Raw genomic sequence first — 24,514 nt, forward strand, 5'->3', positions numbered from 1 at the left:
AACTATGTAAGTATAAGTTTCTACGTATGATTTTTGTATTTATCCTATTTGGAGTTGATTGAGTTTTTTTGACATGTACACTGATGTTTTTATCAAATTAGGGAGTTTAAAAACATTTTTAATCAATATTTTTCTTTTTCCAGTTTTCCATTACACATATTTTTGTATTTGATATTTTCCAAAAGTTCTGAGACTCTATTCTTTAATCTTAATTTTTTTCATATTATTGGATTATTTATTGATAGTTTAAGTTATTAGATATCAGAAGTTAGTCCAAATACAGAAAAATAAGTCAATAGAATAAATAGAGAGAATACAAATATATTGGCATGGGATATATAACAGATAATACACTCCTAATTAATGGAGTAAGGATGGGCTAGTACAAATACAAAAATTAGACAAAGGGAATTTAAATTTTTTAATGTGAAAGGAAAAACTTCTAAAGTTTCAACAGCATTCATATAAGAATAACTTTATGATCTTAGGGGAGGGAGGTTTTCTGAAACAAGATGAAAAGCATAAGCAATCATGAAAAACTAATAAATTTGATTTATTTATATTAAAGCCTTCTTTGTATCAAAATATGACAGAAAAAAGCATGCCACTCAAAAAGAAAACATTTTGAATGTATGCAAGCAATTAATATCCAAAATATATGAAGGTATTCAGTAAATCAATGAATATATGTTAAACATTAATACACAGAAGTAATTATATAAAATTAATTCCAATTATACTAGTAATCAGCAGAAGCTTAAAATTATGAATTATAATATTATTATCAAAAGTAAACATGTACAAACAAACAAAACAAAAACCTTAGCAGTATCAAGTTCTAGCACGAATATGGAATATCAGAATCCCTTATCCACTAACATTAGAAATGCAAATTGTTATAACCACTTGAATAACTATTTGGCAATATTTAATCAATTGAATATGCTTATACTCTCACAGTTCCACTACCAAGAGCTTACAATATTATAGTTTATATATGAATATAGGAAGATATAACAGTAATATCAGAATGGGATTAAAACATAGTGGAAGTAGATTACATGGAAATATTGAGTGTGAACAAATCTTTTGATTTGCAAAAAAAGAGTTTATTCAAAATATTTTTTAGATTGGAGAAATAACTTCATGTTTATATGCTAAGTGAAATGATCTAGTTGACATGTATGAGATTCAAAGGCTGGTAATAAATGGATGTGATGGTGAATATCAAAAGAAATTTTATGGAAATATTTTAGATCATAGAATATCCATATAAGAATACAATAATTTCCTCCTGACTTCTAATCTCCATCTCTACAACACTTCAGATTTTCCCAAGCAATGTCTCTATAATAAGTAAAAATGACAACAACATTTATATCCAGTATTCTAGCCTTACTACTTGGCAGGACTTGCACCTTGTTAAGAACTGCTACCACGATTTGGACACATGGAGAATCCAGTTTTGACCAGCTAAGTGATTCACCCTAGATCATCCAGCTAGGAACACAAGTGTAAAATTTAAACCAGCATCTTCTAACTATAGAATTCAATTAAAGCACTGTCATACTGCCCATATGACTATCTACATACCAATTCTTTACTATGCAACTACTGCTCAAGTATTCTCCAAATATATACGTATATATATATATGCTTTATAATGCAGATTTTTCAATTGTATCTATTTTTTTTTTGAGATAGCAAGCCTCAAAATTCACATTTTCAATTACATTGCAATAGGCTGTTTGACAAGAAAACAAAGAGAAGGAATCTGATCTGAGATAGTCTTGTTTCTTTTATGTTTCTAGATCCATCCTTATCTAAAATCTATTTAGTCTGATATTTTATCTTTGCAGTTATATGAGCCAAAAGTTCTTTTTTTTTTTTTCTTAAAATTATTTGAGTTGGACTTCTGACACTTTCACCAAAAGGGACCAGAGTAATCTATGTCCTCACCTTCAGTAAGGTTCAATCTTTCCCTTCCTTATATTCTCAGATATGACATTTAGGAAACTATTATTAAACTTTTTTTGTTTGCCTTTTCTACATTTTCAAACTGGAAGGTAAGAATTATGTCTTCTTCAGTTCTGGAGCACTGTTTTCCTTGATATTATGCTTTCTAAATAGTTATGGTAGAAAAATTGTTAATATAGTAAAAATGAATGAAAATGAATAAAAAGAATTGTGGCAGGACTTCTGATGCTTCAATAGTTGAATTCTTCTAACACTGATATGCTATGTTTTAATTTTTCCACTGGCATAATAGAAATTAAACAGCCTTAAAGTGTTAAAAGTATTAAAATTTTAGAGTCTAACATTTTTAGTATATGCAGGTTGATTGTATTGAGGGTTGTACATATATGCCTTCTCTATTTCTGCATGAAATTTTTTTTCTAAATATAATGAAAAGGTTTTAATCTTTTTACATTAGTAATCAATCTGAGAGGCATATTAATTGCTAGAATCAGTTACCATACACAGAAGTAGTTTCCCAGTTTTTTAACCTACCAAAATATATTGCATTTCCACGCTATCCACATTTTAATCAGCAGAAATATTATTCCATTTACTAATAAAATTCACATTTATTGTGGAAATATTTATGGTTATGCCAAAAATTGAATACGATTTCTTTACAAATCAATTGAAATTTATTTAAACTCGAAACAAATTTTTATTACCAGAGTCTTGTCACATAATTGAATATTTCTCTGCTTTGTACACAATTATTGGTAGTCTTCACAGAAAGGCCATTTCTTAACTTCTCATCTGGTGATGGCAGGTATTAAAATCCTGATTCTAACAGAATAGTTAAAAGTAGTAAAAATGACTCAGTGATTTAAGTTGAAAGCAGTACATTGGAACATGGCTCTTGTACTTAGTTAATAGGAATGTACAGATTTTTTTTATTAAAAAATGTAAAATAAAAAAATAAATAAAAAATGTAAAATAATTTGTCAGCATGGACAATGACAGCAGCAAATCATTATTTACTGTCAATTGAAACCAGTAATTTAACATTATAGTGATTTTCTTAAACATCAGCCAGTCTTTTCTTTAGTCATTTCCTTCAATTAACCTCTCTGAAGTTATTGATGAGGAACACGGCCTTGAGCTTCCCTTCATAGTTCATTAATAATGGTAAAGTACTATTCTAGGAATTAGAACACGCCATCTGCTGTTCCACCTATTGCACCTATTCCAGGGTCTTTCTCTTTTTTGAGAATTTCTGTGACTGCAGTTCCTGCTATAGAGTGGCCACTCCAACAGCATCCAATAAAATAGTTCTTCCAACCGTAGTTGGATCCATGATTCCTTTTTCCATCATATTCACATAATCTCCAAATAGAGTGTCATAACTAATTTCTGAGGAATTTTGCATAACTTTCTCAATTATCAATGATCCTTCAGTACCTACATTCTTAGGAATGGGTATTTCAGAGATTTCGAGTGATCTTTTAATAATTTCTATGTAGATTTTTGATCTTCATTAGTGCGGGTTATTAAGTCCAAGGCTGCAATGAATGCACTGGTGCAGAGCACAAAGTCATCCCAGAAGTATGCTTTCTTCAAGAGCAGCTCATAGCATTGAGAACATCTCTTTCTTTTTAATCATTTCAACACCATTTGTCCCACCAAATTAGGCATAGCTACTCCTTCTGAGAGTTTTTCCAGTTGATCCTTTAGTTTTTTTTCATATTTAATAGTTGTGATATCTAAGTGATGATTTATTGATATATGTGCTGCCGAAGCGAGCACAGTGATGATTTATTGAATACAGTTTTCAACTTGAGCCTTCTCACCTTTTCAAGAGCATAGCATCATCTTTGGTCAAAATGACTTCTCCATTTTTTTCTCAGTCATGAGGCTGAACATCTTCAAGATTTAATCTTTCTTCTCCAGACATGGTACTACTAGTAGCAATAGCCATGTCTTTAATCTGGTTCTATTGTCACCAAAACCAAGCGCTTTGACCACTACAACCTAAAGACCATCTTTTAACCTATTCAAAACTAATGTACTTAGACCTTCCCCACAATATCTTCAGTGATTATGACCAAAGGCTTAAGGTAAGCATTGACAATTTCAGAAGCAGATGCAATGTACTCGCCACTAGAAATTTCTTTTCATTCAATAGAAAATAGGTGTCTTGGAATTCATACTTTTTTTTTTTTTTAAGATTTTATTTATTTGACAGAAAGAGAGCCCAAGCAGGGGGAGCAGGAGGCAGAGGGGGAGTGAGAAGCAGGTTCCCTACAGAGCAGGGAGCCCAATGTGGGCTGAAGGCCGACGCTTAACTAACTGAGCCACCCAGGTGCCCCCAAATCACATTTCTAACCTTCTGATGTATTAATAAAGTATGGAGAAATATAAATCAAACTTCATGTCTTCAATAATCTCTAACTCCTCATTTAGTATTTTTATATCCTTTGCTCCGATAACACCCTTTGTTCTGGCCTTCTTCATTGCAACAGAACGGATGTTGCCAATTCCTTTGTCTCCATTTGCAGGAATCATTGCAACCTGAGCAGTTTCTTCAGGGGTTCTCACAGGTTTAGACTGCTTCTTAAGTTCAGCAATTACAACATCAAGAGATAACATCACACCTCTTCTGATTTCCACCGGATTGGCATCTTTGCTAATCTTCCCAAATCTTTCGTTGGCAATAGAGTGTGCCAACAATAGTAGCAGTCGTGGTCCCATCCTCAGATTCTTCATCTGTGTTATTGGCAACATCTCGAACAAGTTCAGCACCAATAATTTTGTATTCATCCTTTAAGTCAATGGATTTTGCCACAGTCACACCATGTTATGTTATTTTGGGACCACAGCTCTGTTCAATAATGGCTGTTTTTCCCTTAGGCCCATAATATGGCTAAAGCATGGCATAAGAGGTATATGCTCTGAAGCATTAAGAGTCGGGAATCTGGGGATCCCTGGGTGGCGCAGAGGTTTAGCGCCTGCCTTTGGCCCAGGGCGCGATCCTGGAGACCCAGGATCGAATCCCACGTCAGGCTCCCGGTGCATGGAGCCTGCTTCTCCCTCTGCCTGTGTCTCTGCCTCTCTCTCTCTCTCTGTGTGACTATCATAAATAAATAAAAAAATTTAAAAAAAAAATTAAAAAAAAAAAAAAGAGTCGGGAATCTGTACGAGATTTTATATCTTTAGTACATGCCCCAGTGAGAGGAGGAGCTAGCGCCTTGGATACTGGCCTTATTTGGCAAAGGTCTGTGGATAATCAAAGTCCTTCTGTGGTGTGTGGGCAGCCACTGAGACCCTTTGAGGGTCTGAAAAAAAAGGAAAACTGTATTTTTTTAACCTTGTTATTCACTTAATCCTGAGGTATCCTAATTTAAATTTGAACACACTTAAAGAGAAGGCAAAAAAAAAAAAAAGAGGAAAGATGACTAAAATTCATCTCATATTTATATTAGAAACATTATTTCATGCCCTAAGATATATTTGAACACAATTTTCTGTTGAGTAAAGGGTCAATATTTATAGTTGCAAATTAAGAACTGATGAAGATTACAAATAAAATGTGCAAGTTATACACTAGGCATTATCCCTGACCCATGAAGAAGTCAGTTCTTTATCTACCCTCAGTTTCTGAGAACTGAATTGAAAGGGACTTAATTTAAAAAATAGAGTGATGAGCCTTCTGTGCACTAAAAACTTAACCTATAAACTCACTTACATAATATTCATTAAATTCATTAATCAAGAGATCCTCTGACCTTAACTCGGACTACTGCTTGTGTCCTTGTTCAACAACCTTAAGGAGCCCCTGTATTTTATTTCAAACAATATGTTGTTACTAATAATTAGTTTTGCTTTAATAAGCTTTTTCCATGGCAGAAAAGCATGCAGTGTTTTCAAACAAAAGTTTTAAAATGGCCTTATCTTGTGTTATAGTAAAACCTAGTTTCCTAGTTAATTATTGTGTAAATGTGTATTTTTTAAAAGATTTTATTTATGAGACAGAGAGAGAGAGAGAGAGGCAGAGACACAGGCAGAGGGAGAAGCAGGCTCCATGCAGGGAGCCCGGCGTGGGACTCGATCCTGGGTCTCCAGGATCAGCCCTGGGCAGAAGGGGGTGCTAAACTGCTGAGCCACCCTGGCTGCCCGTGTATTTTTTTTAATATCGATCTAACCAATGACATTAAAGCCTGTTTCCTAAAGTCCAAAGTGTATTTAACATGTGTTAATGTATGTGTATATATGTATATGTATAAATTATATAATTTTTTGTATAAATTATATAATTCATACATAAAAATGAAAGTAGTCCTTCCATAATTTAAATTTGTTTCTTTTTCCCAAATCATATGTAAGCATAAGAGGAAGACAGGAGTGTTTGTTTTTGTTTGTTCACTGCGGCCTCCCCTGTGGTCAGATCCATGCCTCCCACATAAAAGTTTGGTTAGAATATAGGTAACAATGTATGAATAAAATATCACCCATTAAAGGTCATCCTGTACCTGCCAGCGTAAGTGAGCAAACAAACAAAATACTTGCCTGGGAAATGCTCATTGCTCATTTATACCCTCTCACTCCATGAAGTTGGTTTTGATGTGGAATGTCGGTAGGGAGTTAAAATCCGTGCCCAGGGATCCCTGGGTGGTGCAGCGGTTTGGCGCCTGCCTTTGGCCCAGGGCGCGATCCTGGAGACCAGGGATCGAATCCCACATCAGGCTCCCGGTGCATGGAGCCTGCTTCTCCCTCGGCCTGTGTCTCTGCCTCTCTCTCTCTCTGTGACTATCATAAATAAAAAATTAAAAAAATTAAAATCCGTGCCCATCTCTTCTTTCAAGTGTGGGCCACAAAAACTCTCAGCTTTTGCAGCAAATTAGCCAACAACCGGAGCAGCTCATCCAGATGCTGAATGGGACCCCTGGGGAGCCAGCAGACATGTCAAATGTGGAGGGTGGGGTAGGTGGACGGGGAAGGAGGCGCTGCACATAAACTACGTCTAGGCGAAGCCACAGTAGAAAGAATTTATAAGGAGGTTGAAGGCCCTGGGCCTCTCAGAGAACCTGGTGATCCAGGACTTTCTGCGAGGGGGCGGGGGGGGGGGGGCTTGGGGGGGTGTTGGAACTTGGCTGCCAACTTCCTCTAGAGTCACGACTTTGATACCATGTGATGCTGGGAAGCCAGGCTGCCCCCACCCACCTTTCCCCAACCCCAACTGCACAAAGAAAGAAAACCCTTAAAACAGAAACACTGCAACTTCCAGCACCCCGCAGTAGCCCTCTCCCACCTCAGCTGCGACCGGGCCGCGGGCTCCGTCCCATCCCTCGCCCCAGCGCGGCCGCCTCAAAGGACCCGGGGGGCCCAGTGGCGACCGCGCTCCTCTCGGCCTCTGCCCCCAGGCTCCGCAGCCAGGAGCGGCGGGGGCGGCCCCTCTGACGCCTCCCTGCCCCTTTCAGGGTGGAGGAAAGCTGCCCGCGGACTCCAGTCCTTCATCACGCGGCGCCAATCTCCCTTCCCAGGGGGCACGTGCAGGCCCGAGGCCGCCCCCGCAGCCGGGCCCCCGCCTCCCACCGGCATCCCCTGCTGCGGAGAAGGGCTCTGCTTTGTCCTGCGCGGGGAAGGGGGAGGATCAGAGCCAGTGCAGGCCGCGGCCCCCCAGCCCCAGCACCGAGCGCGGCCTACGACGTCTTGAAGGCAGCAAAAACGAAAAAGGCGGAGGAACCACCCCGCCCTGCTGCGGGCTGCTGCCGCGCTGGGCCCCAAGCGGAAGAGGCCCTGCAGCTGCGCCTCCAGGAAAAGGCTCCAGGAACAGGCTCTAGCGGCCCTAGGGGGCGCATTCCAGACCCTTCGCAGCTGCTGGGGGCCCCGGCTCCGCGGACGGCAGCTGGGGCGGCGCAGGGGCCGCTGCAGCTTTGCACGCGCACCTGTCACCTTGCGCCCCCAGGTCGGTGCCTCGGAAGCCCCTGCCCGCCCCCGGCCCCCCGGCCCCTGACCTCCCCTGCCCGTGATCTCTCCCTCGTCGCCTGCCCTTCTCCCGGCCCCGTGACCTCTCCCCCGCCCCCCTGACCTCACCACCCGGCTTCCTCTGCCCCCCCTCCCCCCCGGCTCCCCCCCCCCGGCTCCCCCCTCGCACCCTCCCCCCCGGGCTCCTCCCGCGCCGCCCTCCTGGGGGCCTTGCGCTCCCTCCACGGCCCCCGGCCCCGGCTTTAGGCTCAGAAGATCCATTCAGATGCGAGAAAGTGGCATTCGTGACTTAAACAAAACAAAAGTCTGGAAACAGGAGTTAGAATTAAAAAGCCTTTTCGGTTTTCGTCGTTCAAAGGTTCTTTCCGACTCGGAATCACAAGGAGGCTGGAAGCTCGAGGCGCAACATCAGGTCAGTGGAGGAGGAGGGAGAGGATGGGGAGGAGGGGGGATGGGGAGGAGGGGGGATGGGGAGGAGGGGGATGGGCGGGGCCCGCTGTCCCGGGGGTTGGGGGTCGTGGCGGGGGTCGGGGGGTCGGGCCCGCTGTCCCGGGGGCGGGGGGGCTGGACCGTGTGCCCCGCCCCGCGCCTCGGGAGCCCTGGGCGTGGCCGCGGCTGCAGGGACGCACCAAGCAGCGACTCAGTCCGGAGCCGAGCCCGGGTCACTGCGCCCTGCGGCCCGGGGTCCGGGAGCACGTGCGCGGCCGGTGGTGTTCGCAGGTGAACCGAGGGACCGGCCCTCCTGCTGGGGGGGGGGGGGTAGATGGGCGCCACGTGGTGCCCCGTGGCGGGGTCTCCTGCTAAAAGAGATGCTGCCGGCGGGGGCGGGGGCGGGGCTGCAGGTGCGTGCAGGGCGGGTGCCCCTGATGCCGCTAAACCCCTCTCTGCCTCCCTCGGCTCCTTTAACACCTGCTCGGTCGCAGTCACCGCCCGTTGCTCCTGTGAAAATTCAGACCAGCGCAGGACTTCGGTGGCTGTGAATCTGCGTCCCTGAGATCTCTGACTGTGGCCAAGGGCTCAATTCTCTGGCAGCCGCCAGCTGTGGCCCCTTGAATCCATCGCTGACCCCCACGGGCTGCTCCCAGCAGGGATCCTATCCTAACGCCCCATATGAGCAACTTGGGCTCAGAGATTTTTCCATCTGCCTGGAGAACGCCCTCCTAGAGATGTGCTGCAGGCTGGGACCCCCCTCCTCCCACCCCCCCCCCCCCCCCCGGTTGTGGCCTTGCTGCCAAGTCTGGAGGCTCCCCGAGCCCTCTCTGGCTCTAATGCTTTTTCTTCATAAAAAGTTTGCCCCAATAGATAAAATTTTGGCGTCTGTTTCCTTGAGTACCCAAACAATGCCTCTCCTAAAACTTAACAACTATCATCTCAGTTAAGAAATGGGCACTTGGGGGGATCCCTGGGTGGCTCAGCGGTTTCGCGTCTGCCTTTGGCCCAGGGCGCGGTCCTGGAGTCTCGGGATCGAGTCCCACGTCAGGCTCCCGGCATGGGCCTGCTTCTCCCTCCTCCTGTGTCTCTGCCTCTCTCTCTCTCTCTCTATGTCTATCATGAATAAATAAATTAAAAAAAAAAAAAAAGGGCACTTGGAGCACAAATTATCAGTGCGAACTCGAACCCATCTTAATGGGTTTAACCTCCTCTCAACTTGCTCAAGCCTGTTGTCAATAGAAGCCTTACTTGGAATGAGGGCCAAGGCTCCATCGTCTTTTTCTCCCCACTGTGCGTCTCCTTTTCCTCCTTCTGTTCTCTCTCTCTCTCTTTTTTTTTTAATTTTTAAATATTTTAAAGAATGTATTAGAGAGAGCAAGAGTGTACAAGTGGGGGAAGGGGCAGAGGAAGAGGGAGAAGCAGGCTCCACGTTGAGCAGGGAGCCCAGTGCTGGGTCCCAGGACCCTGAGATCATAACCTAAGCTAAAGGCAGACTCGTGACCAACTGAGCCCCCCAGGTGCCCCGCCCCCCCCCATGTCTAATCTTATTACCCAGTTTTTGTGGAGAGAATTAGGAAAAAAGCAGGAAAAAATATCCCCCTGGAAGCTAGTTCTCACTCCCTGGACCTGATGATACTTAAAGCTGACTGTATTAAGTAGTCTTTCCTCCAGACACTCAAAGATTCCCTGTATACTCCTTTGTCTACAATTTCTTTGACCTATGCGAGTGCAGTTTATCCCAATCTTTAGATATCTGCCTTCATCCCAGTCAGTTCCTTTACTGCTGGAATTTCTCCATCCTTTAATAGACACACATCGGAATAATGTGACTTACATGGTAAGAAATATATATTTGGTCTTTGTTCCCATTTTTAGCATACGGCTCCTAAAGCCATAGGGATTTCTTAAGTGCTAAGAGCAATAAAACTGTCTTAATATTCATAACCTCTTTCAACCACATCTGAGTTTATGTTACTGAGTTAATACTAAAGGGGAACCCTAAGATTGCCAGGGGACCCAGCCATGTGATTAGAGGGTTGGAACTTTCAGTCCCTGAGGGGTAGAGGGCCTGGAGTTTGATTCAGTTGATGGTGGTCAGTGGTTGATCATGTCTAAGTAACAAGGCCTCTATAAAAAAAATCCGAAATGATGAGGTTTAGATCGCTGGATTGGTAAACACCTGGAGATGCTTGGGGGATGGTGCTCCCAGAGGGCAGGGAGGCTCTATGCCCCTTATCGCATACATTGTCCTATGAATCTCTTCCATCCGGGTATTCCGGAGGTATATTCTTTTATAATAAATTGGTGATCTAGTAAGCAAAATGTTTTCTCTGAGTTCTGTGAGTCGCTCTGCAAATTAGCCAAACCTGGGGAAGGGGTGGTGAGAACCTCTGGGCTATACACACACTGTTGTGCGGCTGAATGTGGTTTAGATGAAATGCTGGCCTAAGCCGTGTCCTGATGAATGCCAAAAATGCATCATTTCAACCATCCCTCTGAGTTTGAAGTGAAGAGGCATCAGACTCTACTACTCTCTGTAATGCTCACAGATTGGAAGAGCTCTTACCAAAGAGTTCTTATCAATAAAACTTTCTCCCCAGTCAGCCCATTTTCTATCTGCATCAGACTTAGGAGTCTAATAATTGTGGAAATAGTCCTTAAATAGTTTCTTTGAAAATTTCCAGGAGGTGATTTTTTTTCCTCTCACCTTCAAATAGAACATTGTGTTCATGGTTCTTTATGCACACTTATAGTAAACGCACAATTACATTAATTGCAAATGATTAAAACTCACCCAGAGATAGAAGACAAGTAGCAGATTAGAGACATGGTACTTGGAGTTTCTTATTTCTGTCAGGTTCACAGAAAATTGCTAGAATTACTTAGGAATATTTGATGCTTTAGAAATAAATGCATGTGACAGGCAAATACCTGAGTCAAACAGTTTTTTAGGTGTAATTGGATTATTATATTCCCATTGTGATGAATATTTTACCCATGCTAGTTAATCATAATTAAAATTACATTTAATAATTTGGGAGTTTCACAAGCAGAGTATTTTGGGGCTATTTGTATCCCAGTAGGTATTTGGATATTAATTAAGAAAAAAGACAAAACGAAAGGAAAATAAGATTAAGTTGATTTAAAGGAAAGGATAATTAAGTAAGATGGTGATAATAGTTGCAGATTATTAATAATAACAGGAATTCCTATACCTCAAGGAATAATACTTTTGCTTTGAATAAAACTAAGTAAATTTTTAAGATTTTTAATTCTTTTCATGTGATGCTATCATTTAAGATTTGTAAACCTTATGATATATGGGCCTCTATTCGTCTGAGGAATTTCGAAGTAGAAAACCCTAATCATTTCTCTAATCAATTGTTTTATATTAAGGAAAAAATTGAAATGTCGTGTATGCAATATGACATTTTTATGTAAAAGTTGTGCTCTTAATATATGTGGGAACCTTCAAATTATTGCTTCAATACAAAATCCTGTGTACTTTAAGGTTACATTTTCTAGGAGCACTGTGTAGAATGTATATATGTTTGGCACAGTGAACTCAGCACAAAATTGTTCTTTGAAATGATTTTTTTTTTTTTTTTTGCACTTGAGAGACTGGACAGATGTTTTTCCAGTATGTAGCTGCATCATGCTACCTAACCTGGTCTTTTCATCTACTCAAGTTCAGCTCAGTTTTTCATAGTTCTTGTTATCCAAGTGGATCAGGATATTGACTTGACTTAGTAACATTTGCTCTTGGTCTATAAGGCTTCTCTCCAAAACATGCATCTTTACGTTAATTAATTGTACAGATTGTTACCGAACCTTTTTAATGTTCTTGCTCTGGTTAAACAAGTGTCAATATAACAACCCTTTTTTTAAAGGACTTTTTGTCTAATCAGTAAAAGAAATTGTCCAATACATCACTAATTATAATAAAGTGGGATAATTATTACGCTGGGAATAGGCCTTAACCCTTAGAGAAGTACATGAGAGGACTGAGGATTCTCTCCTATTATGATATATAAACAATATATATGAGAAAATGTATGTGGTAATAGGTACTTCCCAATCTGAGGACAATTTCCTCTCAGATACATTACCTGTAAATAACAATCAAATTTTGCTACATAGGTACATATGTTGATTTGTGAGCTTATTTAGGAATTTATGTCCTTAAGTAAACTAAAAAATTAATTTGATCTATAATGTACCTTCGGTAGATGAAAATAATGTGGTATAGTTTCAATAGGACCCATTAGTAGAAAGTAAAATTGAATAATTGATTAAATATAAATATGTTTATCTTGAATGATAGCAAGTAAAATATAAAAAAAACATAAAGGGAGAAGGGTGGCTGGGGAATGTAATTTAAAAAACAAATACATAAAGAGGCCATATAAAATAGTACATAAGCGTTCAGGCTCTGCAGACATTCTATACAGTCAAATCCTATCCCTATAACTTACTAGCTTTTTGACTTTAGAGAAATTGTTTTATATTCCAGTATTTTTGTTTCTTTTTCTGTGAAATGGAGATGATAATAGGTCGAATAGCATGAAATTATTATGGTTGGCTATTCTTTTATTTTTTAAAGATTTTATTTATTTATGAGAAACACAGAGAAAGGGAGAGACACAGGCAGAGGGAGAAGCAGGCTCCATGCAGGGAGCCCGAGTAGGACTCGATCCCAGGTCTCCAGGATCAGGCCCTGGGCCAAAGGTGGCGCTAAATCACTGAGCCACCCGGGCTGCCCAAGGCTCTTCTTTTATAGCTTTATTGCGGTATAGGTGATTTACAATAAACTACATGCATATAAAAGGTACAATTTGATGATTTTTTCTAAATATGTATATAAGTAAGAAACCATTGCTATAATCAAGATATAAACTGAGTAGTCAGTGGGAAAATTCCTTTAAGGACAGAAATTATCAAAGCTCAAGAAAAAATGAGATAGAGGAGTAGCCATGTATGTATTGAAGAAATTGCTTTCACAGCAAAAATAAGACTTTCTATAAAAAGAACTTTACCCTTAGATGGTTTCATGAATGATTATACCAAGTAATTGTTAAATAATAACAATATTACATGGATACTTTTAGAAAACTGAGGAGGAAGGAATACTCTGCAATGCATTTTATGAGACTAGTATTACTCTGAAACCCTAACTAAATGAAGACATTACAAGGCAGACTGTGTAAGGATAAAATCTCCTAGACCTAAACACAAAAGTTCTTAACCAAAAGCATATCAAATCCAGTAATATATTTAAAGATTAATACATCATGACAAGTGGGGATTATCCTGTAATACAATAATCAATTCAATATTAAAAATCAGTGTAATTCACTGTAGCTACAGACTAAAGAAGAAAAACATTGTAATTGCCTTAGTAGAAAGATAAGCAGCATTTGGCAAAACTTAACCTTTTTTCAGGATAAAAACTCTCAACCTGATAAAGGATATCTGTAAAACCCACAGCTAAACATCAGACTCAATGGTAAAAGACTGCATGTCTTCTTCTTGACATTGAGAATGAAGCATGGGGATGCCTGGGTGGCTCAGCGGTTGAGCGTCTGCCTTTGGCTCAGGGCATGATCCAGTCCTACATGGGGCTCCCCTCTGGGACCCTGCTTCTCCCTCTGCCTGTGATTCTGCCTCTCTCTGTGTGTCTCTCATGAATTAAAAAAAAAAAAATCTTAAGATAAAAAAGGGAGGATGAGGCATGGATGGATGTTTAACCATTTCTATTCAACATTTTACTGAAGGTTTTAGTGTGATACATTAAAAAAAAAGGAAAAAAAGAAAAGGAAAGAAAGAAAGGAAAAAATACATATTGGAAAGGAAGGATTAAAAAAAATTTTATTTGCTGGCAACCTGATTTTCTAAACACTACATCTATAAAAAAAAAAAAAGGCATCATTTGACAGTTTTAAACTCCCAAAAGAGCATGTCTCTTGTTTTATCTTAATAATAATACAATGTAATTCAAAGGTTACGGTGATTAATTGATGTATTTGAATATGTTAATATACATATGGCATTTATCATTGTGTCTGTTTCAGAGAAAGTTATCTGTAACTGTTAGCTGATGCTTTTTGTAATGCATAACATTTATTATCTGCAAAACTTGGAAACAGCAATACAACACTATTTAAAATTGAAAAAAGATAGAAATAATGAGTAGGGACATGAAAATTAGAAATGAAATATTGTAGCAGGTAGTGTTACCCTAAGAAAAAAAGTAACCTCTGAGAAAGGAGTAGAAACTTTGGCTCTGAGTTTCCTCGCAGTTGACACTAAAAAGTAATCACCCACTATTATCACACGTTTATCAATATCCATACCATTTAAAAACATTATTTTTTTAAAAACAGATTAAGATATTAATGAGAAGCACAACCATTTTTGTTACTATGACCAAATAGAATCTATCTGGGCTCTCTTATTAAGGACACAGTGCAACTTAGGGACCACAACCCAAGCATTTTTTAATAACAAATAAATGACTAAATTTAAAGTATATTGTGTGAAGCTTATATTGTTTTTCCATTTTTTAAAAGATTTTATTTGAGAGGGAGAGAGTGAGCGTGTGTGTGCACTAGCAGAGGGAGGCACAGAGGGAGAAATAGACTCCCCACTAAACAGGGAGCCTGATGTGGGGCTCGATCCCTGGACCCCAAGATCATTACCTGAGCCAATCATATCATGAGGTACTTATACTATTATTGCCTATGTTTTAAAGATAAACATGCACAGAGAGGTCGAATGGTTTGGCTAAGGTCACACAGTTTGCAAATAGCAGAGAGAATTCAAAGGCCAGGTTGTTTAGTTCCAAAGGCCACTGTCTATTTTTACTGCCTGACCTTTCCTTTTTTGGGATCTTGTAGGTACCATATAGCACAGTAGTTTTTTCACTGTTGATGTGATTACATGTGTCTAATAGTCTCAGGTATTGTTTACCTGTTCTGATCATTCAGAAAAACCTGTTTCTCTGAATTTTCTAACCAAAGTCTACATGTAGGTAAAATTGATGAATCTGATGATTTGAGTCTAAGATAGTCTAATGTTAAGCACACAGGATCTTGAGCTAGACTTTCTAAATATATGTTCTTATTCAGTTACTTACTAAATAACATTAGATGAGACACACAACCTCTCAAAACTTTATTTTCGTTTGTCACTTTTTGAAATAATAATAACTATCACAAAAGATTTATAGAAATCAATAGATAAAATAAGTGTTAGGTGAGGTGAGTAGAGGGATGGGTTGCTGTTTAACTTTACTGGAGATAAATAAATAGAAAAAAAACAAAAATAATTTCTGCTGCTCTTGTATTATTTCCCTTGGAACTAAGTTGCTTTTTTGCATCTTTCTTTAGTGTAGGAAATAAATTATTTTAAAACACTAATATTTTGTTTTTCACTTTTCTCCTTTACCAAATGATTCCTAAAATATATGCAATAGGGCATTTTTATGTAGGATTATCCATTTTATCAATGCATTGTGATTCCTTTATGTTGGAAACAATAGAAAAACAGCAATTGAGAGTAGCACTTACTATACTTTATTGTATTTCACCTGTTATAGGACAGTCTCCGTAACTAGCATAATTGTTGTTACAAATAAATGTCATGAAATAAAACATTCAATTATATATGTGAGGAATTTAGAACTGTGTCTGGAATAACTCGTGGAAGAAGCAGTCATAGAATAGCAGTGGCAGTTGCTCCATTAGACTGCAGGGGGCATTAAAGACAAGAACAATGTGATTTACCCTGGAGTCTACAGGATCTAGTGGCTCCTTAAAAAGGTTGGTTAAATGAATGGGCGAAGAAATATTAAACACATAAAAAATGGTAGGCTACGATTCTTTCATACCCCCTCCTGTGGAATATGCCAATTTGAAGAAAAGTAGAAATATAGTCAGGTTCAATTTTCACCTTATCTTCAAGAATACGATTACTTTTGTGTCAAAAAACTGGAAGCAGTACAAATAGTAGCATCCATGTCTATATATTCTAAGAGAGATTAGGGAAAATACAGAATAACTCAATGTTGTCTTGTTAAAAGGCTCAGAACTGGGAAAAGCTCTGAAAGTTTCCAAAGTTACAAGAGAAATAGATTCTCTTGGTTTTGGCTCAGGTCCCGATATCAGGGTGCTGATCTCAGGATCTCTGTCTTGTGCATAGTCCATTTGGGACTTTCACTCCCTCTGACTCTCTGTTTCACACACACTCTCTCTTTCTAAAATAAATAAATAAACCTTAAAAAAAGTACTTTATCTGTTTTTATATTACCAATGACACAATAATCTAACATTTGATAAAATATAACCTGAAATCTCTTTAGTCATTTCTTTCGACACACGTGTCCAAGATAATCTTGTAAAATCTTGTAAGGGCAGTAAAACCTGGAAGGCCATTCATTGTCAATGACTGAAAGTTCACAGAGGTAGTAATTTGTTATATTGCTGAGATAATTGTAATGGGCATCTCGTGTTCATCTTTGGAGAAAACCTCTTTAAGGGTCAAAACATGATCAGGTAATGGACTTTGTATAAGGACAAATCAATGAATAACTGTCTTTTAATATTTACAGATGGATACAAAATGGTGGTTAAATAGAAATCACAAATTCTACAATAACAGTCTCTCTACTAGTTTTTAATAGGGATGTTGAAATAGGACAGAATAGACTCACTGAAGAATCTTAACAATTTTAAGCGGTTATTTTATAAATCACAAGGAAGTATTTTCTTTGCTGGAAACTAAGGTAAAAAAGACTATAAAAATCTTACAGTTTTAGAAAGTTAACCAATATTGTGTAGAGTCACTCAAGATAAGGCACTTGGTAAGGCAGATTCAAGGATATGGAGACATATATTCTTAAAATAGAGTGTACTTACATGGCCTAAATATGCTATTAAAAATATAATTAAAAATAGGTTAATAACAGGAGCGCCTGGCTGGCTCAGTCATTGGAGCATGTGACTCTTGATCTTAGGGTTGTGAGTTTGAGCCCCACATTGAGTGTAGAGTTTACTTAAAAATCTTAAAAAGGGGTACCTAGGTGGCTCAGTCGGTTAAGTGTCTGCCTTGGGCTCAGGTCATGATCTCAGGGTCCTGGGATAAAGCCCTGAGTTGGGCTTCCTGCTATATGGGGAGTCTGTGTCTCCTCCCTCTGCCTTTCCCTCCCCAGCTCATGCTTTCTATTGCTCACTATTTCAAATAAATAAAAACTTTTAAAAAATCTTTAAAAAAAATAGGTAACAAGACTAAAACAATTGATTATCCATTGCATGCTAGGAATTTTATCATGTTTAGTAGGCATCATTTTATCTAATCTTTATGAATTTCATTCATTTATTATTGTTTTTCAGTGAGCAATTATTTAAATATTTGATGCACTAAAGGGAACTTTGGACTTTGGAAAAAGAAGAAAAGTAGCATGTGAAATATATCAGGGAGTTAAATGATTGAAAAGACTTTCACATTGACCCTAAAGTGCCAGAGGAAGTTCTTTGGAGTATTTTAAGAAGTTATGTGATCTGATTTATGTTTTGACAGGATTACACTGTTGCTCTGAGCATTGAAACCTTCTAATTCATTAATCCAGATTAAGAATGATGGTGGTTTACAACAGACAAATAGTGGTAGAAATGGTGAGAAAAGGACTGGACGTTTTATTTTTCTAAAACAGAGGCAGAAGAATGTACTGAAACAGTATGTGTAGCTGTAAGAGAAGATTGGATTTGAGCATGTTGGTAGGGTTTTGTTATAGCTGAGAAGGGAAGAGTTGTTGAAAAAGCAGATTGAAATATGGAGAAGAGCAATAGTTTAGTTAGGGCATGTTGAGTTTCTGTCAGGAAATTGAATAAATTTGGAAATACCTAGTAGGTAATTCTGAGCAGAACAATCAGAAGGGAGTTCTGACTGAAGGTATAAATTTGAAATGTGCAAAAATATACATAAAAATAGCACATAAAGGCATATGAATGAGCTCATCAAGTAAGTGGTCAGTAAAGGTAAAAAAAAAAAAGAGAAGTTAAGAGGCAGAGGTCTGGGGAATTGAAATGTTAAGGAAATAGTATCTATCAAAGACAGAGGAAAAGGCATTGCCATAGGTAGATAATCAGGGGAGAAACTAAATGGTCTGATAGCCATGTGAAGAACATGTTTCAAAGACTGATTCATAGTTAAATGGAATACCAAATTATGCACCCATTTTTATCCAAAAGTCATGTTCTCAGGTAATTAAAGATCTCTTCAGGGAGTCAAAGGGAGTATATGGTCTTTGGATACTGGTAGACCAATGAGAGTCAACCATTGACTAAAAAAAGTGTATGACACATAAGCTTGAAGATACCAGATACCTAATAAGAGAGTGGAGAAATAAATAAAGGCCAGATCTGGACAGGATGGAAGTCCAGCGAGATGAGACTAGCAATTCATGCCCCTTTGACCTGTTTTGAAGTCATGATTTTTCAGGAAAGTAAGTAGATTAAGAAGCTGAGTTAAAGTTTTAACTTGGTTGTTTGGCTAAGGCACTAGAAATTGGTGTTGAGAACATAAGAGGGAACCCTGGTGAACCCATTTGCTCAAATCTCAATTCCTGAAATTGGGTTAAGTGATTGCAGGCTGAATGTGCCCCCCAGTACATGGTGAAAGCAAAGACAAAATGCCTCACAGATTAATATGATGTATTGTACCTCAAGTTACTGCTTCAATTTTCACAGACATTTGGTGCTCTGTTAAAAAAATAACCACCCAGAAGGGGAAAGGAACAACATGAACAAAAGCAAGTTACAGAATATAAAAATAGATTTATAGTAGTTCTAGATAATGAGTCAAAAGACTCATATATAAAATAACTATAGTATTTTAGAAATATATTTTTAAAAACTGGTGGCAGAAACCAAGAACTTCACAGCTGAAATATATAATAACCAAACTTAAAAACTCAATGGATGGATTTAATGGCCTATTTCCTACAACGGAGGAGAAAATGACCATGAAAAGAGAGAAAGAAAGAGGAAGGGAGAAAGTACTCATATGGGACAGACTGTATCTAGAGAATATAGAAGAGAAGCAAATTCAATGCAAATAAAGGAGGAAGAGGTAAGAGAAGAAATAGAAATTCATGAAGAAAATATAATAAAAGTCAAATTATAAGAGTTTTTTGGGGAAATTCTAGTAAAACTGATAAATCTCTGGTGAATTATTGCGTCAAGGAAGTAAGAGAACAACTAATACCAGAAATGGAAAAGGAACATTATTAAATGTCATTTTAAAAGGATGTAAATAAATTTATGGATTAAATAGATAAGTTTGAGTAAATTGCAATTATATAATCTTAAATATAAAGACTAAAAAATCTAGATAGTTCTATAAACAATAAAGGGATTAAATATATAATATATATATTTTCAATCCCACTAAGTAAGATTTAGGCCTAGGAAATGTCATTAATGAATTCTACTAAGCATATAAGGAAAAAAATGAAGGCCAATCCTACATAAACCTTTTCATATACTTTTTTTAGGGTAAAACTCTATGAGACCAGCCTAATTTTAACAATGAAAAGACAAACATATTAAAAAGAAACCCGGGCTAACTGATGAACATAGAATTAAAAATTTTAAATATTAACAAACCAAATTAAAGACTAATTGAAAAGGATTACCGTTGCATCAAGGTTGGTTTTGTTCTAGGAATGTGATTTTGTTTTCACACTTAGATACCAATCAGCATAACTCACCAGATTAGCAGAATGAGGAAATATACACAATTACGGCAATAAAGATACAACAAGGATAGTTAAAATGCAAACTCAATTTTTGTTAAAATTTCTCAGCAAATTAAAAATAGAAGAAAATTACGTTAAGATATTATATTTTATATAACAAACTATATTCAAAATCATAGTAGATGATGAAATGAGATGTTGAAAGTTTTCTTCTTGTGATCAGAAACTAGACAGTAGTCTCACAGTCACTTTTATTATTGTACTGGGGGTACTAGACAGCACAATAAGAAAAATGAACAAAAATGTAAATATTAGAAATGAAGTAAAACTTTCATTCTAACCAAAATTTGTTATTTTTATCTAGAATAGCTAAATAAATACAGGATTCAATAAAAGATTTTATAAGCTTGGTAGATGAAGGTCCAAAATATGAAAATAAACTGACCAGAAGCAAGAAACCAATATATGAACAACTATTAAAATTACTCAAAGTAACAAATATTTAAGAATAGACTTCATACAAATTATTAATAGCTCTTTAAAACAAAATATAAAATACTGTCAAGAGCAAAGCCATATATATTTTTTAATTAATTAATTAATTAATTTATGATAGTCACAGAGAGAGAGAGAGAGGCAGAGACATAGGCAGAAGGAGAAGCAGGCTCCATGCACCGGGAGCCCAATGTGGGATTCGATCCCGGGTCTCCAGGATCGCGCCCTGGGCCAAAGGCAGGTGCCAAACAGCTGTACCACCCAGGGATCCCAAGAGCAAAGCCATATAAATGGAGGAATATATCCTATCCACTAGGAAAATATAATATATTGTGAAATTTATTTAAAGGTCTTACCCAGTTGTGAAGTCTGGCGAATACAAAACCTGCAGAGAGGATGGCAGGGTGGAAACTCATGCAGGAATTTCTGTTACAGCCTTTGGCAGAATTTCTTCTTCACTGGGAAAGCTCAGTTTTTGCTTTTAAATCTTTTTGACTGATTAGATGAGGTCCACCAACATCATTAAGGATAGTCTACTTTATTTAAAGTCACCTGATTGTAAATGTTAACCACATCTGCAAAATACCTCCACCGCAACCCCTAGATTATTGTTTGATAATATTTATTGGACTATAACATAACCAAATTGACACTTAAAAGTAACCATCACAGTATAGCAATTCATAAATTAGCTATTATCTTTCCCATTTACCCATGGGAAAACAGAAAATCATTGATTTTTAATAAGATCTCCAATTTCACTCAACTTCTATATGGCTGAGCTAAGATTTTCATTCAGGTCTAGTAGGCTCACAAGTTCAAAATTTTAATCAGTTTATCATAAAACCAAGAACACAAAAATATTTTTTTTTCCACAAAAATATTTTTAAAACTGTATTTGGAACAGAGCAGTATTTCTCTGGTGTACGTTTGTGTCTCTTTTCCCACATGTGTGAGAAGTTGAGTAACAAAGAGTCAGATGCAGTCAGAATTCCATCGTGGAGAACAAAAACTCATCTGGGCACAGAGCAGATGAGGGAAAGGATTCTGGACAAGATTGTAAAGGTAGACCTGTCAACATTCCATATCCAACAATCCGGTATTTCCTTTGGTAATTGAGATCACTGGTTTAGTGCTATTAACAATTTTTTCTTTAGAGTGTGAAATATAAATATTTGATCTGAATTTTCTTTGATGAATGCTTAATGTTTAGTGCCAGTTGCGTTTTAAGCTGCTAAATGTCAAGTCATTTGGAGACATAATGAGATGACAAAAAAGACTTTTTACTTTATTGATAAAAAGGTTGAAGGGCACATTCTTCATACTCTTTTTCACAAAGTAAACCACTCCTTCTGACTCGTTTCAGCTTTTCAAATAAAATATTGCATTATCATATTGTAGGTAGTGAGGTCAATTAGTACATGCTTCTGCAAAGTGTTCTGTGCTTAGCATCAAAGGAGATACTAGTAAAAGGTTGTGCTTGTCAACTTCATTCATATTCAAGTTATCTAAATTATAAACATTCCATCTTAAAGCTTTTTATATTCTCTGAACTGCTCAATTACACTACTTCTCTATCGAACTGTCAAATTTATATTACTTCAATCATATGTTTTTTTCTCGGTTCATCTTTGCAATCCTTCTCAAGCATGACTTAAAAAACCATTTTATCTATTTTAAATTCTCTGAATGGCAAAGTGTGTAGCTTAAGCTTTGTGTTATTTGAAAGGGTGCTTAAATTTCTGACAATATTATGAAATTTTAAGTTTGAGCAGTGATCTGTGATATCCGTAAATTCTTATAGTTATACAGTCAATAATATTTCTTTGCCTTCTTCTACAAATACATTATGAAGTAAATGTTATGTTTCCGTATTATTTACCACGAGACAAATATACATGTAGAAGATTGAGAATTAAGGAACACATGCAAAGGGAAAAAGTCACATTCCATCCAGGCTCTGCCTTCACTATTAGAAACAGAAATGTTAAAAATAAAAGAATAGGAAAAGATAATCCACATAGTAGAAATAATAAAGCCAATTTAGTAACGTCAACGTCATGTAAGAATTTCAGGCAAAAATCACTGCTGATCTTAAAAAGAAAATCATCTCATACGACGTCTCATGGTAGTAAAATGTTAAGTTAAACATCCATCTATACAGTAACACTAAGTTTGTATACATGTAATAACAAGGTTTAAAATGTATGAGGCAAAATTGACAGAAATAAAGAAGAAATGAATAAATTCACAGTCATATTTGGAAACTTTAAAGAAACCTCTCAGTAAATGATAGGCCACGTTGACTATATATATTCAAATATGAACAGCATGAAAAACAAACAAGCACATCCTCTAATACCTCCACAATGGAAAGTATTTTCAAATGCATTTGGAGCACTTGCCAAAATGGATCATGTACTGCTCAATAAGAGCAAGCTGACACAAATTTCAAAATACAAAGTCATATCCAAAAAAAATTATGTTAACAACAGTGGGATTAAGCTAAAATTGAATAATAGGTAAGTGGAAAATCCATTATGCAAGCAAACAATGTATTTCTGAATAACCCATAGGTTAAATGAGAAATAAAACAAGAAATTTGAATATTTCAAACTGGAAAATGGAAATAGGACAACAATTGTGAGGGAGCTAAAGCCTCACAATTGCAGAGGGTAATTTATAGCCTAATTCTTTACATTAGAAAAGAAGAAAAGCTAAAGAAAAAAAAACAACTAATAGAGCTTTTCTTGATAATCTAGAAAAAGGATATTAAATAAAATAAATATAAGCAGGAAAAAAAACAGAGAAAAGGGACATTAAGTATAATCCTAAGTAAAAGAAAGGAAATAAAGAGAAAATCAGAAATCATAAGAGAAGATGTACAAAGAGAAGTTCAGCAAACCAAAACTTATGTTTTTTGAAAATTAAATTGCTAGGCTGATAGGAGGTCTTATTAAAAATAAAAAAGAAGGGCAGTCCAGGTGGCTCAGTGGTTTAGCCCCACCTTCAGCCTAGGGTGTGATCTTGGAGACCCAGGATAGAGTCCCCTGTTCTGCCTCCCAGCATGGAGCCTGCTTCTCCCTCTGCCTGTGTCTCTGGCTCTCTCTCTCTCTCTCTGTCTCTCATGAATAAATAAAATCTTAAAAAAAAAAAAAGGATTTGTTAATAAATAAATAGAAGAATAAGAATTGTCAATACTGGGAATGAAAAAAATATTGCTACTTCAGTATTTTAAAATATAAAAATAATATGCACAACTTAAAATTAAAAATTTAATGGACATATTTATTAAAAATATGATAAAAACAAAAAGGAATAAAACTCTCTGTGTCCTGTAGGTATTAAAGAAATATGAAATATAAATAAAACCTTTCCTACAAAGAAAAGTCTATTCAGTGATAAATTATTTGAAATATTTAATAAATAGCATCAATTTTAAATGAATCTCTTAGTCAAAATAAACTTACAAAGAACCTCTTCCTAACTCATCTTATGAAGGCATCAAATGTTTCTGAAGCCAAAACAAAATAAAAATATTAAAAAAATAAAGGTCAATTTCTTTAATAAATAAAATTCTCAATATTACCAAATAAGATGAACAAATAAAATTCAAAAATAAGTCAAAAGGACAACGCACCCTGAATAAAGGAAATTTACATACCAAATGCAAATTTAGTTTAACATTTAATGGCATTATTTAAATTAACAGAAAAAGTAATCATCTCCATAAAAACATTTAATAAATTTCAACATTTATAAATGATAAAAAATCTTTTTCACATTCTAGACATAAAAAGGAATTTTTATTGTATATTCTACATACAGCAAACAAGACACTTTGGGGGAAGCCATGCATCAAATTCAATTTAATCTAGGATTTCCTTTTTC

General features: G+C 37.2%; 1 protein-coding gene and 1 pseudogene across 1 annotated transcript in view; one reads left to right on the forward strand and one right to left on the reverse strand.

The window, feature by feature from the left end:
* Nucleotides 1-3,164: 3,164 nt before the first annotated feature.
* Nucleotides 3,165-6,537, reverse strand: LOC140600495 (60 kDa heat shock protein, mitochondrial-like; annotated as a pseudogene).
* A 609-nt stretch (nt 6,538-7,146) lies between these two features.
* Nucleotides 7,147-24,514, forward strand: part of LOC140600496 (uncharacterized) — a 94,006-nt gene continuing 76,638 nt past the window's right edge. The window contains exons 1-3 of the mRNA XM_072768767.1: nt 7,147-7,376; nt 7,434-7,921; nt 8,300-8,353. Of these exons, the coding sequence (XP_072624868.1) occupies nt 7,147-7,376; nt 7,434-7,921; nt 8,300-8,353 (772 nt within the window). The remainder of the gene's footprint in view (nt 7,377-7,433; nt 7,922-8,299; nt 8,354-24,514) is intronic.

This window comes from Canis lupus, chromosome 11 (genome assembly GCF_048164855.1).
Source record: "Canis lupus baileyi chromosome 11, mCanLup2.hap1, whole genome shotgun sequence".
NCBI classification, from domain to species: domain Eukaryota; kingdom Metazoa; phylum Chordata; class Mammalia; order Carnivora; family Canidae; genus Canis; species Canis lupus.